The sequence below is a fragment of the Oratosquilla oratoria genome, chromosome 9 (assembly GCF_046742065.1).
Source record: "Oratosquilla oratoria isolate Oo_2021 chromosome 9, ASM4674206v1, whole genome shotgun sequence".
NCBI classification, from domain to species: Eukaryota; Metazoa; Arthropoda; class Malacostraca; order Stomatopoda; family Squillidae; genus Oratosquilla; species Oratosquilla oratoria.
This window is the reverse complement of record NC_134785.1, coordinates 77,831,494-77,846,313: the sequence shown is the minus strand read 5'-3', so window position 1 is coordinate 77,846,313 and position 14,820 is coordinate 77,831,494. Positions and strand designations below refer to the sequence as shown.

The 14,820-nt window shown below is 37.8% G+C and overlaps 1 protein-coding gene across 9 annotated transcripts; it reads left to right on the top strand.

Moving 5' to 3' along the window:
- Positions 1 to 268: 268 nt before the first annotated feature.
- Positions 269 to 13,438, top strand: LOC143028629 (protein GVQW3-like). Of its 9 annotated transcripts, none has more exons than XM_076191028.1 (3): positions 269 to 403; positions 8,567 to 8,957; positions 9,465 to 13,438. In XM_076191028.1, exon 3 carries the CDS (start codon positions 9,512 to 9,514, stop codon positions 10,610 to 10,612), a length of 1,101 nt encoding a protein of 366 aa, XP_076047143.1. In that variant the 5' UTR covers positions 269 to 403; positions 8,567 to 8,957; positions 9,465 to 9,511; the 3' UTR covers positions 10,613 to 13,438. The 9 variants fall into 9 exon arrangements, with proteins under 9 accessions (XP_076047143.1, XP_076047138.1, XP_076047142.1 ...); XM_076191023.1 differs by having other exon boundaries at positions 8,567 to 9,001; positions 9,465 to 13,414; XM_076191027.1 differs by lacking the exon at positions 269 to 403 and adding an exon at positions 477 to 495 and having other exon boundaries at positions 8,567 to 9,001; positions 9,465 to 13,414.
- The last annotated feature ends 1,382 nt before the right edge of the window (positions 13,439 to 14,820 follow it).

Sequence of the window (14,820 nt, the reverse complement as noted above, 5' to 3'; positions counted from 1 at the left end):
GCTCTGGTCCGTAGGGGCACCCCATATAGACCCTAAAGTATCAACTGCATGCTACTTTGCCACAATAACAAGCAGCCAAACTGGTAGTGGGTGATTACAGCATACAGCTAGGTTCTTGCAGAATATGAAATTGTTAAGCGACAACAGGCAAGCATGGCTTGTAAATATTAATTACATAAAATTAGTAAGTCGTTAAACCTGAAGATTCGTTCATAATTTTGATAAAAAAATATATAGTATCACTTAGTGTGCGCATTTCATCATGCACTTTTAGATTAACAGTAACTAAACAATAGTCGAATTTGATTTGCCTTTGCGTGACACGTTAACTTTATATTACTAAATTCTTGAGTATCACACATGATAATTCGTAGATTTACGAGGAATGGATTTATACCATTCGGTGAGTACATATGAGACTAAATATAAGAATGTCGTTTTTGTAAGTAGACCTGCACTCTTGAGTTACGAAAAAAAAATTAATCCCCACTCCATGTGAGCACCCAAACCACTTATAACCTGCGGCTTAACCACATGCTCAAGTCTTATATGAATGCAACAATGTAATAGGAACTCTGGATAGTGATTACAAGAAGGCACTCAAAACAAGTACACGAGAATCAATGAAATAGAAAAAATGAACATAATAACATTTTGAAAAAACTACGTGATTTAGTGTTACTATTGTTAATTAAACACTAACTTGTTCAGTCCCAGGTGGCACATTTCCAACTTAGTTGCCATTGATTAATCAGTTTGCCTCATCTCCGTAGCACCTGCTCGGTAGCAAAAGGATTTTCATATTTCTGGTCACCACTCCTTGTACACGGGGTGGTAATCTCACCCGAGCTTGTGGCTGACATATTTAAACGTCTTTATAATTAGCGAACGGTAGTAAATTCATGGATTTTATTAGCGAGTGTTTGATTGTGATTAGTTATATAGGCCATTGACATGCTGAGTATTGGTAAACCTTTAAATATAATAAATAAAAAACTAGTTCAATGCATGTATGATTTATATTTATCTTTGGGAGATGCAGGTTGTCTTATAAAGCACGGTTTTCATTAATTAAAGTACATGAATTAATTTTATCATTTCCTTGTCGCAAATAGTTTTTTAGATAAATTCTCCCCCATACCCAGTACTGTGGGGCTTGTTTACAAAACAGGGATTTGGCCTAAATATAATTACTTAGTTTATATGAACTAGCTGAAATTATCCATATAGGAGGTTAGGGTGTTGCCCCAGGAGCCCTTACCTAGTCTCGACCTATTCCAGTATCATGCAGACATGTTTCGCTTCTTTTTATAACTTGAAATATTTTTTTCTATGGAATGGTAATGTTAATGAAGGAGCTGTTGGGCAACACAAGTTTCATGTTAAATATTTATACATGTGTGATTCTGGAATTGTTATTGTACCCTTCCCCTAGCCTAACCGGGGACCATAGATACTTACCATTACTCATTAGTGAGAATAATAGGCAAGGGATTGTCTTCTCATAAAAGGTGACTTTCAAAATTTCTGTCTCGGATTAGATCATTAGTTGCATCTATTTTCAATCACATTGAAAAGGAATTTCTACACGTTTGAGGGACACCTGAAGAATATTCACCCCAGATCCAGAACACCCACACAAAGAATTATCACACCATGAGATCCTACCTGAAGAATTGTCACCCCAGTATGCTGAATATCAACAATGGAATTAAGATTACATTAGGTTAGGTTGAATGAGGGTTATGCTTATTGTTTTCAACTTGTACAACTGAAGAATCGTAAACCTAGGATGGCCCACATGAAGAATTGTCACCCTAGGATAGCCCACATGAAGAGTTGTCACCCTAGGATAGCCCACATGAAGAATTGTCACTCTAGGATAGCCCGCTTGAAGATTGTCACTCAGTCGAAGACTGGGGTGACAATTCTTCATGTGATCCACATTTGATCCTTAGATGAGTGGATATAGAAGAGAGCTTTCCACATGTGGGCCCAGCTGTGGAAATGTGCTACACTGCACTTAATTGGACTCAAGTAATGTAACGGGGCATGGCAACCCTTCAGTCCCTAGGAGAGGTGGTTGATATCAGTCAGTCGATCCATTAACCCTGATCTCTTATAGAAGACCTGGGGATAGTTAGTGTGGGGCATTGTGTCTTCAGATTCAAACTAGGGTAGTATGAATCCATGGCCAGGCTTATTCTGTGTTGGTACTGTCTTAATCCTGGATGGTGTCCTAAGCACAGATGAGCCAGTGCGGTTCTTGTTCAGCATGGGAGGTTTTTTTTTTTCTGTGGAACTTATGTCTGGAGGTTGTTGCTGGAGGATTGAGTTTGGTAGTCTTTCTTGGTTTGTTTAGTAATCTGAGTGTTTTGAGTCCCTTAATAATCATGTATATAAACAATTTGGACAATGGGATTATTTGTGATGTTGGCAAGTTTGTGGATGACAATAAAATAGGACGCCAAATTAGGTCGAGGAAAGACGCCATTATATTGCAAGAAGATCTTAACAAATTGTTCATATGGTTGAGGAAATGGCAAATGGACTTAAATATTCCAAAGTGCAATGTGTTAAATGTAGGCTTACACAACCCAGAAAGCTGATATAGCTTAGATAATACCTTTTCAGAGAAAACTAAATGCAAGAGAGATATGGGAGTGCTAGTGAGACCTGACCTTTGACTATCTTGGCCCCAGGGACATCATCCTCTAACAATAACCTTTAGAAATGGGTTGCATGTCAACATTGTTAACTCTTTTTCAATGCATTGAGATTGTCCTTATCTTGGTAGTGTACCTAATTGCCAACAGAGTATGGTAACTGTGATGCCAACATTCCGGTTTGCTATTAACACACATTTTCACTCTAGCCATTTTTTCCTCTGATCGAGTCTTCTTATCTTCTTGCATTAGCACAGGAAGAGAGCAAACAGAGCATTAGGTTTCATTACTAAGATTGTTACAAATCAAAGTGCAGAGGTAGTTATCAAACTTTATCTGGCAATAGCCAAATTATCCGCACGTTGCTGTGGGCAAATGATGATCATTTTAATTTTGATAGAATTTGTGGAGAAAAGTTACACGTATCAATATAACTCAATGGAAAAGGTAACAAATTTTTTTAAGAAAGTAACGAAAAAAAAAAAAAATTGAGGAAGGAGACACCCTTTGGAAATAAAATATACTTATCCAAGTAGCCTGGGTTATGGTGAATATATATGGTTTTGGGGGGAGTTTGTGAACAGACAGACAGACAGAGGCTACTACTTTATTATAGTAGATTACAAATGAAAGATAGTTATCCAAGTACCTTGGGTTATAAGGTTTCAGATTATAGGGGTCTGTGCAAAAACCTAGGAGTTCATTAATAATCCTTAACCTAACCATACCCCACCTAACTTTAACCCTTAAACCTAACTTTTTTTTTTTTTTTTTTTTTTTTTTTTTTTTTTTTCCCCATCTGACCTAGATATGAAATATATTAAATATAGTTATCCAAGTACGTGGAGTGATAGGGTATCAGAATATATATGGTTATGGGGGTCTATCTCCAAAACCCTAGTTCTTGAACCAACAGGCAGACAAATGAAAGATAGTTATCCAAGCACTACCTTGGGTTATAAGGTTTCAGAATATATATGGTTATAGGGGTCTATCTGCAAAAACCTAACCTTACCCCACCTAACTATAACCCTTAACCCTAATTTATATATATATATATATATATATATATATATATATATATAGTTATCCAAGTACCTGGAGTGATAGGGTATCAGAATGTATATGATTATGGGGGGTCTATCTTCAAAACCCTAGGAGTTCATGAACAGACAGATGCTACTACTTTATTGTAGTAGATTAGACACATCCTTGACTGTGCTGTACAGTTTTGGTCTCCATCTTATAGAATGGATATTGATTCATTAGAATCAGTACAGAGGAGAATGACCAAAAGGATACATGGGTTCAGAAATTTACTTTACAAAGACAGACTTGGGCCCCTTTTTACAGTGTGCAGTGATGTAATAGATGTGTTCAAATGGGTCAAGGGCTTTAACAAGGGTGATGCAGACAAAGTCATCATATTAATGTAACAGGACAGGACTCGCAGTAATGGGTTTAAATTGTATGAATTTAAATTTAAGAAAGAAATAGGAAAGAACTAGTTTATCAATAGAGTGGTTAACAAATGGGGCTTTGTAACCATGTAGTGAACACTGAAACTATCAGCTGTTTTAAGGGGATCGTCCATTAGAAAATCGAACTTTTTTATTTTGGGGTGAAAGTGGCTGAGATTTTTTCCTAGTAACTGTCTTGTCTCAGAGAATATACCACTGATTTTTCATGTCATTTATGCTTATACTTTTTTTATTATGATTTATTTTATTTTTATTTTTTTTAGGGGTAATTTTTGAAAAATTTGAAATTGATTCAGAGGATAGACCTTTGACTGGATATTGATTATTTTTTGTCTTTATAATGGGCTAAGATAGATGAAGAAACGGAGGCAGAATTATGATGTTCTGATCAATCTGTTATGAGAAAAAAAAATTCAAAGTTGATGAAAAAAGCAAAAACAAAAACAAAATGTATATATGAAAAAATCCTACTAGTCCTTGACAGGACATAAATCTGCCTCCAAATGTTCTCCCAATTATGCTGAATCCAAAAAGGATTTGCAGTTGAAAATCAGTGAAGGCGTTTTGGATGTGAATCAAATTAAATGTGCAAAAATCAAGTTTTTCAGGAATGAGCGTCAAAGTTTTTTTGTTCATGGTTACTGGTCCCCTTTCATTATTTATGATGTTATGGTGTTGAAAGGGTATCAAAGGCACCACCCTACTCTTTGTTGCCAGCTTTTGATCAATTATAGGTTTATATGATGAATCCAGTTAGTATCCACCAGGGTTATATTGCACTTTTCCTTTTCTTGGCGCGATGCATCTTTGGCGACAGACGATCTTTATCTGCCATCCTAAGCTGTTTTATGGCATCACTGGTTGTTGTCCCTCTTGCTGATGGCATATATGCAAGTTCATAACTGTGATCGCAACTTCTTCTTAGAAATCTTCGGCATCTTCAGAGTCAATGAAAGTACTTGAAACAACGAGAAAATAGTACGTCTCACTAACTTGAAAGACAAGCAATGAATAAGTCACGTTCACATACTGTACAACAGTACGCTAAGCAGTCAGGTCCCTATTGCCATATCGTATGCTATTATCATACAAAAGCATAAATATTGTGCAAAATACGCAGCTTCTTTTGTTAGCAAATATATGTAACAACAGAAAACGTGATATTCAGTACACAGTGCCCATGACCCAGCCACACGGGGTGGGGGGGTGTTACTGTATTATATATTTTTTAGATAGTAAAAATCAGGATACAACATCCATACTCGGTCACGAGATAGCTAATGAGTAACACTTTTAGAGGAAATATTTTCAGAATTTCGTTTTTTTTTTTTTTTTTTTTTTTTTTTTTTTTTTTTTTTTTTTTTTTTTTTTCTCGTGATTTTCTGATGGGCAATTCATACTGAACGATATGCAGTCAGGTCCCTGTTGCCATATCGTATGCTATTATTTATCATACAAAAGCATAGATATTGTGCAAAATACACAGCTTCTTTTGTTAGCAAATATATGTAACAACAGAAAACGTAATATGCAGTACGCAGCGTACACGACCCAGCCACAGTAGGGTGGGGGGTACTGTATTATATATTTTTTTAGATAGTAAAAATCAAGATACAGCTTCCATACTCAGCCACGAGATAGCTTATGAGCAACCCTTTTAGAGGAAATATTTTCAGAATTTCGTTTTTTTTTTTTTTTTTTAATTTCGTGATTTTCTGATGGACGATCCCCTTAAGAGAAGGTTATATAAATTTATGGATAGGGATGATAGATGGTAATGGACATGGAACTGCCGAGTGTAGGCCTTGTGGTCTCTTGCAGTCTCATTTCATTCTTTATTCTTATAAGTGTATGTCTCTTTGTGGATATATTTACTTAAGTGTTGTGTGGTGTAGGAAGTAGGTTGTTGTAGATGTATCATTAGTATGCTGCTGGTGTTGTCTTTTTGTTGTATTCTGTTGGTGGTGCTTGTGAAATGTAGTGTGAAGGGTGTGTAGTCTTTAGGTGGTTGATATATGCACATTGATAGCAGGTCTGACTTGGCCACCCATCTTAATAAGGGCAAGAAGACCTTCAGGACATTACATAATTCTGGTTCATCATCAGTAGTGCTATTTCTGGGGACAAAATCATGCCAAAGATATAGATAAGGAGAGTAGCAGAAAAGAGGTATAGAAATTAAAAATTATCAGTATTTTTCTTGGAAGATTACCCAGCAATCTTCAGTCATGAAATATGGAGTGTGACTTGTCTGTAAGGTTGTCACAATAATAATAAATATTGTCTCAAATTTCACTTTACTGAAAACCTGCAGCCTCACAGTAACTAGCAATAGTCCTTGGACCACCTCCACCCCTCTAGATCTCTCTAGAAAAAAATTTAGATAGTTGCCTATATTGTATTAACATGGGTTATAGCTAGTAGTAGCAGAAAGAAGGAAGCAGGTGCCATTTGTCAGTTTTTTATATGCGAAAAAATTTAGGAAATAGCTGGAGGTGACTGTGTTGACAAGTTTTGAGATTGTTCTCAGGCCTAGAGATTTCTCTGATGTTCTTGCAGGACCACCACTAACAAGTACCCATCATTGGGCCTAAGCATCACCAAAGTCCCTAAGAAATTGAAGAGTTTATACATCTAATAATGTCATATAGTGTTTGATTTCTTCTGTTTTGTTGGAGGACTATGTTTTCATGTATCTTGTATTCCTTGTGGTTGTTGAGTTGTTTGAAAGTGTTGGTCATGTGGATTGTGGTGGGATATTTGTTTCCTAGTTAAGTGATGATATATGCAATATTTACTTTAATCGTAGTGTACAGGAAATGAGCTATGCTCATGGGGTCCTTTCTTTCTAACTTGATTGCTTTTATCTGGAGAAAAAGTTGTATGTAGAACACTGTTTATTAAATGTGGATAGTAAACTTTTATACAAAACAAAATGTCAGACAATGTACATATATATACCATGCATCCATCCTTCACCCATCCCACGCCCTTTTGTTTTGTTCCTGTCTCCCACCTACTGGTCAGGTTGGAAGAAGTACAGCAAGATAGCATCTCCATACCAGGGCCCAACAACTGAAACTAGTTTATCCCAACCACTTTATTACATGATTCTTCCCTCATCCACTTGAGAAATAACAGAGAAGACATGATAGTATTCCTTCAGGTTGCATCAGTTTCTCATCCATTCCCAACAACTCTCCACTCACACTTATCTCATCTCATCTCCCTTCCCTGCTCAACAGGTGCTCTTTCATCCAAGGATCAATCTCATCCATCCATCCCATTCTCAGGGTACCCCCCTCAGTTTACTCCTTCCACCTCGATCGTCCACATTCTTTTTGGTAATCTTTCTACACTCAGTCTTTCCATGTGCTTAAACTATCCCAGTATTCTTTTTCAACCCTATCTGCCAACTCTTCCCACCCTCCTATCCATCCTTGTAACCCCCACCATAATTCACAAGCACTTCATCTCAATACTTATGGGTGTACATTAATTCTAATCTAAATATGGTAATTGGAAATCAATGGTAAAGATTAAGTTGGAACTGTACATGAATTTGAGTCTAGATATGATTAAATGGAGAGTAGGAGATGGAACCCAATGTGTGTTGCTCCTTTCTTGTATACTACAGTTAGGTAAATACATGTAGGATCACTCTCTGTTTCCTTAACCACTTCAGTACGAGTCAAATTCTTGTATGCAGCATCAGCTGCCATATGTATAATTCATCACACTACTCACATTATGAAATATAAAGTTACTACTGTATTACTCATTCTCTTTTACTCTGAGTAATAATAAAAACAGAAAACATGACCAAACCAGTTCACAGAATCCAAGGGTAACTTGTGTACAACTACAAAAATATATATAATCAAGACACCAACCCAGCATCCTTGTGTACCCACTCATGCCTCATGATGCCTATGTAGGCATCGTCGTACTGAAGTGATTAAGGGAAACAGAAAAGGACACTCTCCACTATACAGTGTCATGGGTACAATAACGCATTTGTAGTCTTCTCTTCGTGTTTGACTCGAATATCTAATTCTCATGACACTTCTCATTCTCCCCAGACGTTTACTTCCACCATTCCATTCCTTACTACATGTGACCTTAAATATTTAAAGCTCTTCATTTCCCTTTACTCTCCTTTAAAACTCGTTTATTTCTTTTTGTAGGTCAGATAAAAAATAAGGTTTAATTGAAAGTTATTTGACTTTCACATACGAGGGTCATTCAAAAAGTTCTGAGCCCCCCTTCATAAAATTTGCCACAGTGAACAAAACGTGATCAAACTTCTAGGTCCTGATTGTATATGTGTAATGTAACATTGAGCTGAATTTTGTTAAATATGCTCATCATTTACTAGTATAAAGACGACCTTGATCAACACACTTTGTTCCATTTCAGAAATATGAGCTTCACAAAGGAGGAAGTGCGAACGATCATCAAATTTTTGGTTCTTCTGGGCAAATCTGCTTCTGCCATCCATGCAGAACTTGCCCAAGTTCTTGGTGAAGAATCTGCACCTGGCCTTTCCACTGTGAAGCGTTGGGCGGTGAAGTTTCGTGAAGGAGAAGCAGAAGTCTCGGATGCCCCCAGAAGTGGACGACCAAGAACAGCGACCACAGACAACAATGTGGTGCTGGTGCAGGAGCTGTTAGCAGAAGATCGGCATCTGACAGTTCAGGAGATCAGCTTGGAGGTTGGGATATCTGAAGGAAGCGTTTGGGATATCCTCCACAACAAACTGCAGAAGCGGAAGAAGTGTGCGCGGTGGGCTCCACAGTAGAGCAGTAAGGTAAATGTGACTTGTCAGCCTGTGACAGCACCTGACTTCTCCAAGTAAGAATAATACAACCATTTTTATAAATTAGAAGCATGTATGACAAATAATTTTTATATGTCTTGTAATGGATTGGAAAATATTAGGGTAGGGATGGATAATAGATTTTATAAGACCATTACTTTCTTATTTGCTTTATAGCAAGTAGAATTTATTGAAAAAAATATGTGGTAAGCATTTGATTATGACTTGGGAAATTTTAAAACCTGTAATGCTGCTTTGTACATGATCTGAAATAAAGCTACAGAATTAGTAGGAAAAAAGACATCACATATTGTGAAGAAATATTAGAAAGCTACCAACTTAGAAATGAGTATAAAATTGGGTACACATGGTGGTGATAATGTATTCCAGTACCATATTTCAAAAGCACTTAGATGATTCAATAGAATCATAAGTATTTTGTCTCTATATACTCTAAATATATTGACATAAATGTGTATTTTTTCTTCTTTTTTTTAGATAACACACAACAATATCAGTCATTCAGTGAGTGTGCTACCAGCAAGATGAAAACAAGTAAGGAAGAGGAATCTGTGAAGGAAGAATGTAGAGAAGATACCACCTCAGATGTTACATCTTCCTCCATGAGAAAGATGGGAAAGAAAGCTTACAAATGCAGAATTTGTAATTCTACATTTCCCAAGCCATCTTCATTGAAAATTCATATTCGTATACATACAGGTGAAAAGCCTTATAAATGCACCTCCTGTAAGGCTTCATTTACTCAGTCAGGTCATTTGAAGACTCATTTGAATACTCATTCTAAAGAAAAATTATATAAATGTACAGTTTGTGAAATTTCATTTTCTCTGCCAAGTGCCATGAAACGTCATATGAAACTTCACACAGGGGAAAACGTTCATAAATGTACCTTCTGTGGAGCATTATTTACACAAGCGTGGCACTTAAATGAACATGTAAGGATTCATACAGGTGAGAAACCATACAGATGCACGTACTGTGAGTTGACATTTTCTCGTTCAACATCGCTCAAATCTCATGAGAGTACTCACACAGGTGACAAACCATACAAATGTGATCTCTGTGGAGCATCGTTTTTATATCCAAGTTTATTAAAGTCTCACATGAGAGTTCACTCTTACATATGTATTGTCTGTGACGCTGCATTTTTGTGTACCAGTGATCTGAAGACTCATTTGAAGACCCATCCAGATGTCAAGCTTTATGAATGTACCTTTTGTAATGCACCATTCTTCCACATGAAAAGTTTGAAGTCTCATATGAAGGTACACACTGGTGAGAATGTTTACAAATGCCCTCTTTGTGTAGCTTCATTTTCACAGTCCAGGAATTTAAAGTTTCACATTAGAACACACACTGGCGAGAAACCTCACACCTGTCATTTATGTCAAGTTGCATTTGCAAGACCGGATAGTTTAAAGGTTCATATGAGGACTCATACAGGTCAAAGACCTTATAAATGCACTATTTGTAAGGCTGACATTTCTGTTGTAGCTTCTGCAAATGCTAATATGAAGACTCATGCTGAGAAGAAGCTTTTTAAATGTGATTCATGTGTTGCATCATTTGTTCATTTACACTCTTCACAAAAGCACAGGAGAAAACATACAGGAGAAACCTTATAATTGTAGTCTGTTGTGTTCTCTCCAATTTCTAGCATGCACAGTATACACATGAGAACACAGACTATTGAGAAACTGTAAATGGATTATTGGCAAAGCTTTATATTCACAAATGAAATTTTTGAAGACTGGTATGACAGAATACACTGGCATGAAACCAATGAAACCTCACAAGAACATATTGTGTGACTTTAATTTCACAATTATGGCCTTATGCAAGTATCAAAAAACATACAGAGGAAACGCAAGTTCATTCTTTGTATGGCTTCATGTTATCACCCTCCCTACATTCATGAGTACTTTTATAGTACTTTTATATTAGGTTTTGTAGTCGTACATACATATACCAAGGGCTTTTTCCCCCCTTACAAGGGAGGTAGCCAAAAAAACAAAGGCATAGAAACCTCTCCCATCCATTCCATTTCCTACTTATCCACTCCCCTTTACCCTCTTCCCTCCCTCTTATCTTGGCACCTCCTGGATGACAGGTCATCCCTGCATCTTGTCCACTGCCCTGGGTCAGAAGCAGTGTCGCAAGACATAGCACATCCACAGCAAGGCTGCTTCATTAAATTGGCAACACTCCTCTCCGTCCCCTCATGCAGAAAAGGAGAAGACTAGGAGAAATACCTTCAGGCTGCCTCAGTTTATTTCTCATACATACTCCCTCACCCCCATTACACTTTTTAATCCCCCAAGGTATTTACCTCTATCAATCTACATTCTACCTCCACCCCCACTCCTCCCTTTCCTACCACATTTGCACCCAAGTATCTATAACTATCCATTTCCTCCAGTCTCTCCCTTAATACTCACTTCCAGTCTGCTACCACTCTCTCCCTTTGTACATCTCATCACCTTACTTTTACCCACGTTTATCTTTAACTTCCTTCTTTCGCACACCTTCCCAAACTCTGTCACTAATTTCCTCAATCCCTCCTTTAATCCTGCCACAAGTGCAGTGTCATCAGCAAACAACAACTGGCTTATGTCCCACTTTTCTCCATTTTCTTTAACCATCTCCAATCCCTGACCCACTACCTTTGCATTTACCTTTCGCACCACCCCATCCATGTATAAATTGAACAGCCAGAGTAACATAACACATCCCTGACATAGACCTTTACCCGAAACCATTCTCTCCATTTCTAATCCTAACACAAGCTCTACTACTCTCATAAAAACTCTTAACTACTCTGAACAGCTTTCCTCCTATCCCATATATCTGCAATACCTCCCATAGTACCTTCCTGTCTACCCTGTCATAAGCCTTTTCCAGGTCCATAAAAGCCCCCCCCCCAAAAAAAAAAAAAAAAAAAATCCTTATTTTTCCCCTATAGCTTTCTCACCTGTCTTACCACAAAATTCTGATATATCCAACCCCTAACTGTCCTAAAACCACACTGTTCCTCACCAATTACTCCCTCAGTTCCTCTCCTAATCTGCTCAATCAAGACCCCCCCATAACCCTTCCCAACTACACTTAACAAACTGATCCCTCTGAAACTACCACTCACACTTGTCCCCTTTTCATTTGTAAAGTGGAACTATACAGACACTCTACCCTCTCTTAAACGTTAAATAATCTCACCAGTCAGTCCACCATCACTGTACTTCCTTTTTTCAGACATTCTGCATGGCATCCATCCAACCCAGGTGCCTTATCTACTCTCCTCATCTTAACAGTTGCCTTCACTTCATCTTTCCTTATTTCTCCTCCATTTTCCTCACTTATCACGGTCATTTTCTTTGCACTTCCCACTGCAACTACCTTTCCCTCCCTATCATCCTTCACATTTAGCAACTCCCTAAAATACTCTGCTCACCTTCCTCTCACTGCCTTCTCTTCCATTATCATCTCTCCATCTGCACTTTTTACCTTTCTTTACTTGATTCGCCTCCTTTTCCTCTCTTAATTTCTTTCCAAAAATTTTTTTTATTACTTTCAAAATTTTCTGTCATACTCTTACCCCATTTCACATCTGCTCTCCTCTTTGCCTCCTTTATCTTATGCTTTACTTCTCTTCTCTACTTTGTACCTCATATGATTCTCTCATCCTAGTTTGTAACCAATCTATGAAAGCTTGCTTCTTCTCTTCTATACCCTTCTTTGCTTTCTCATTCTACCACTTGCTAACCTTCCTTTTATTTCCTCCCACCCTCCTTGTTCCACACACCATCTTTGCACACCTTATGAACCATCCCCATTCCTCCTCCACTCCTAGTTCTACTTTATCATTCACTCCCTCCCACTCCTCTCTCAGCTTCTTCTTATACTCCTTCTTTTCTTTCTCATTTAAGCAGTTCACTCTAAGCACCTCCCTCCCTTCTGCCCTTTTCCTCTTTCTCCACCTATCCTTCACTTTCAACTTACCTTCCACCAAAAAATGATCTGATATTCCCCCTTAGAACATGTACATCCTTAACTCTTCCTACTATACTCCTGGTTACCACTTTATAGTCAGTCATGGCCACATATTTAGATACTTGAAGAAACATAATGAAAAGCCAGGAAAATGTCCTTTTAGTGAGGTTCATAGTTCATGCAATAAGTCACTCAGTTGAGGAGCCTTATATATGTAATTTGTTCACTGTATGATTTACTTGACCATATACCTGTACTTCAAATGAGCATTTGAAAACTTATGCCAGAAGAAAAATCATAAATGAAGTTGTAATGTTCTGTTTCATTTTTGTCCTATGATTATTTATATGACGCGTATATTGAGCCAAAAGATATGGAATGCAGTAGTGAAGGTTTATTAAAAGGTTGTGTTAGTAGCTCCTAATGTAATTACATATATATATATGTATACATATATATATATATGTATACATACATATATATATATGTATACATATATATATATATATATATACATACATGCATATACTGTACCATGGGCTTTTTCCCTCTTACAAGGGAGGTAGCCAGTCAAAAGGCACAAATCCACTCCCCACCCATTTCACCCCCCAAATACACCACTCCCATTACCCCTCCCTCCCTCTTTTCTTGGCTCCTCCTGGATGATGGGTTATTCATGCATCTTGCCCATTGCCCAGGGTCAGATGCAATGCAGCAAGACACAGCACACCCACAGCAAGGCCATTTCATTTAATTGGCAACCTCTCCTCTCATACCCTCATGCAAAAAATAAGAAAATAGGGAGAAATTCCTTTGGGCTGCATCAAAATATCATTCACTCGTACTCCCTAACCCACACCCACTCCCATGCATCACAGCATCATCCATACACAACCATTCTCCATTCACTCCTATTTTCTGTCCTCTCTTCCCTCCTCAAGACATCCCCCTCTTTCCCAATGCCCCTTTCACTCCATCCATCTATTTCATCCTTGGTTGCCCCCTTATATTCACTCCATCCACCTCTGCCACACCTCTTTTACCAATCTTTTTTCTCTCATTCTTTCCATTTGTCTAAACCATCCCAATACTCTTTTCATCAACCCTATCTCCCAACTCCTTTTCCACCCCCACTCTCCTTCTTACCTTGTTTCTCACTCTATCCAGCCTAGTAACCCCTACAATACTTATTAGACATTTCTTCTCAAACACATTGAAACTCTCTCTCCCTCCCTTATTTTCCATGTTTGTGCCCCATACAGTGCTGTCAGCACAATCAACCCTTCATACAATCTCCTCTTACCATCCATTCCCAAATATCTATTTTTCTTTACACTTTTTAATCCCCCATGGCATTTATTTCAATCAACATTCTACCTCCACTCCTTCCTTTCCCATCACATGTGCCCCATACATATTACAGTGCATGTATATGTAATACATATGTAATAATTATATATATATAATATGTAATTGTATATACATAAACAAAAACTGCCCTCATATAAGAGGGTGACAACATCAAAGTACACACACATATCAAAAGATGCCCTCGTAGTACTTCTATCTCAACACATTGTGGGCCATGTTCCTCCTACTACAGTGTATGAGTCAAATAGTGGAGTAAGGTACAGCTGAACCAAACCAGAGCCCAACAGCCAAAGCTGGTTTGTGGCTGTTGCCTCACTGTACTGCAACCCCTCTACATCCACTCATCTATTGATCAGATGTGGGGAACAACCCTTCAGGATGCATGTTCCATTTGTTGATTCACAACCCCCCTTTGTATATGCCAATCTCTTGCATTCACTCTTCCCCACTGTACTGACACATCACATGCATCTAT

Bases quoted from the DNA above. Each gene is read 5' to 3' on its own strand.
- LOC143028629 (XM_076191028.1), top strand. From the start codon at position 9,512: ATGAAAACAAGTAAGGAAGAGGAATCTGTGAAGGAAGAATGTAGAGAA.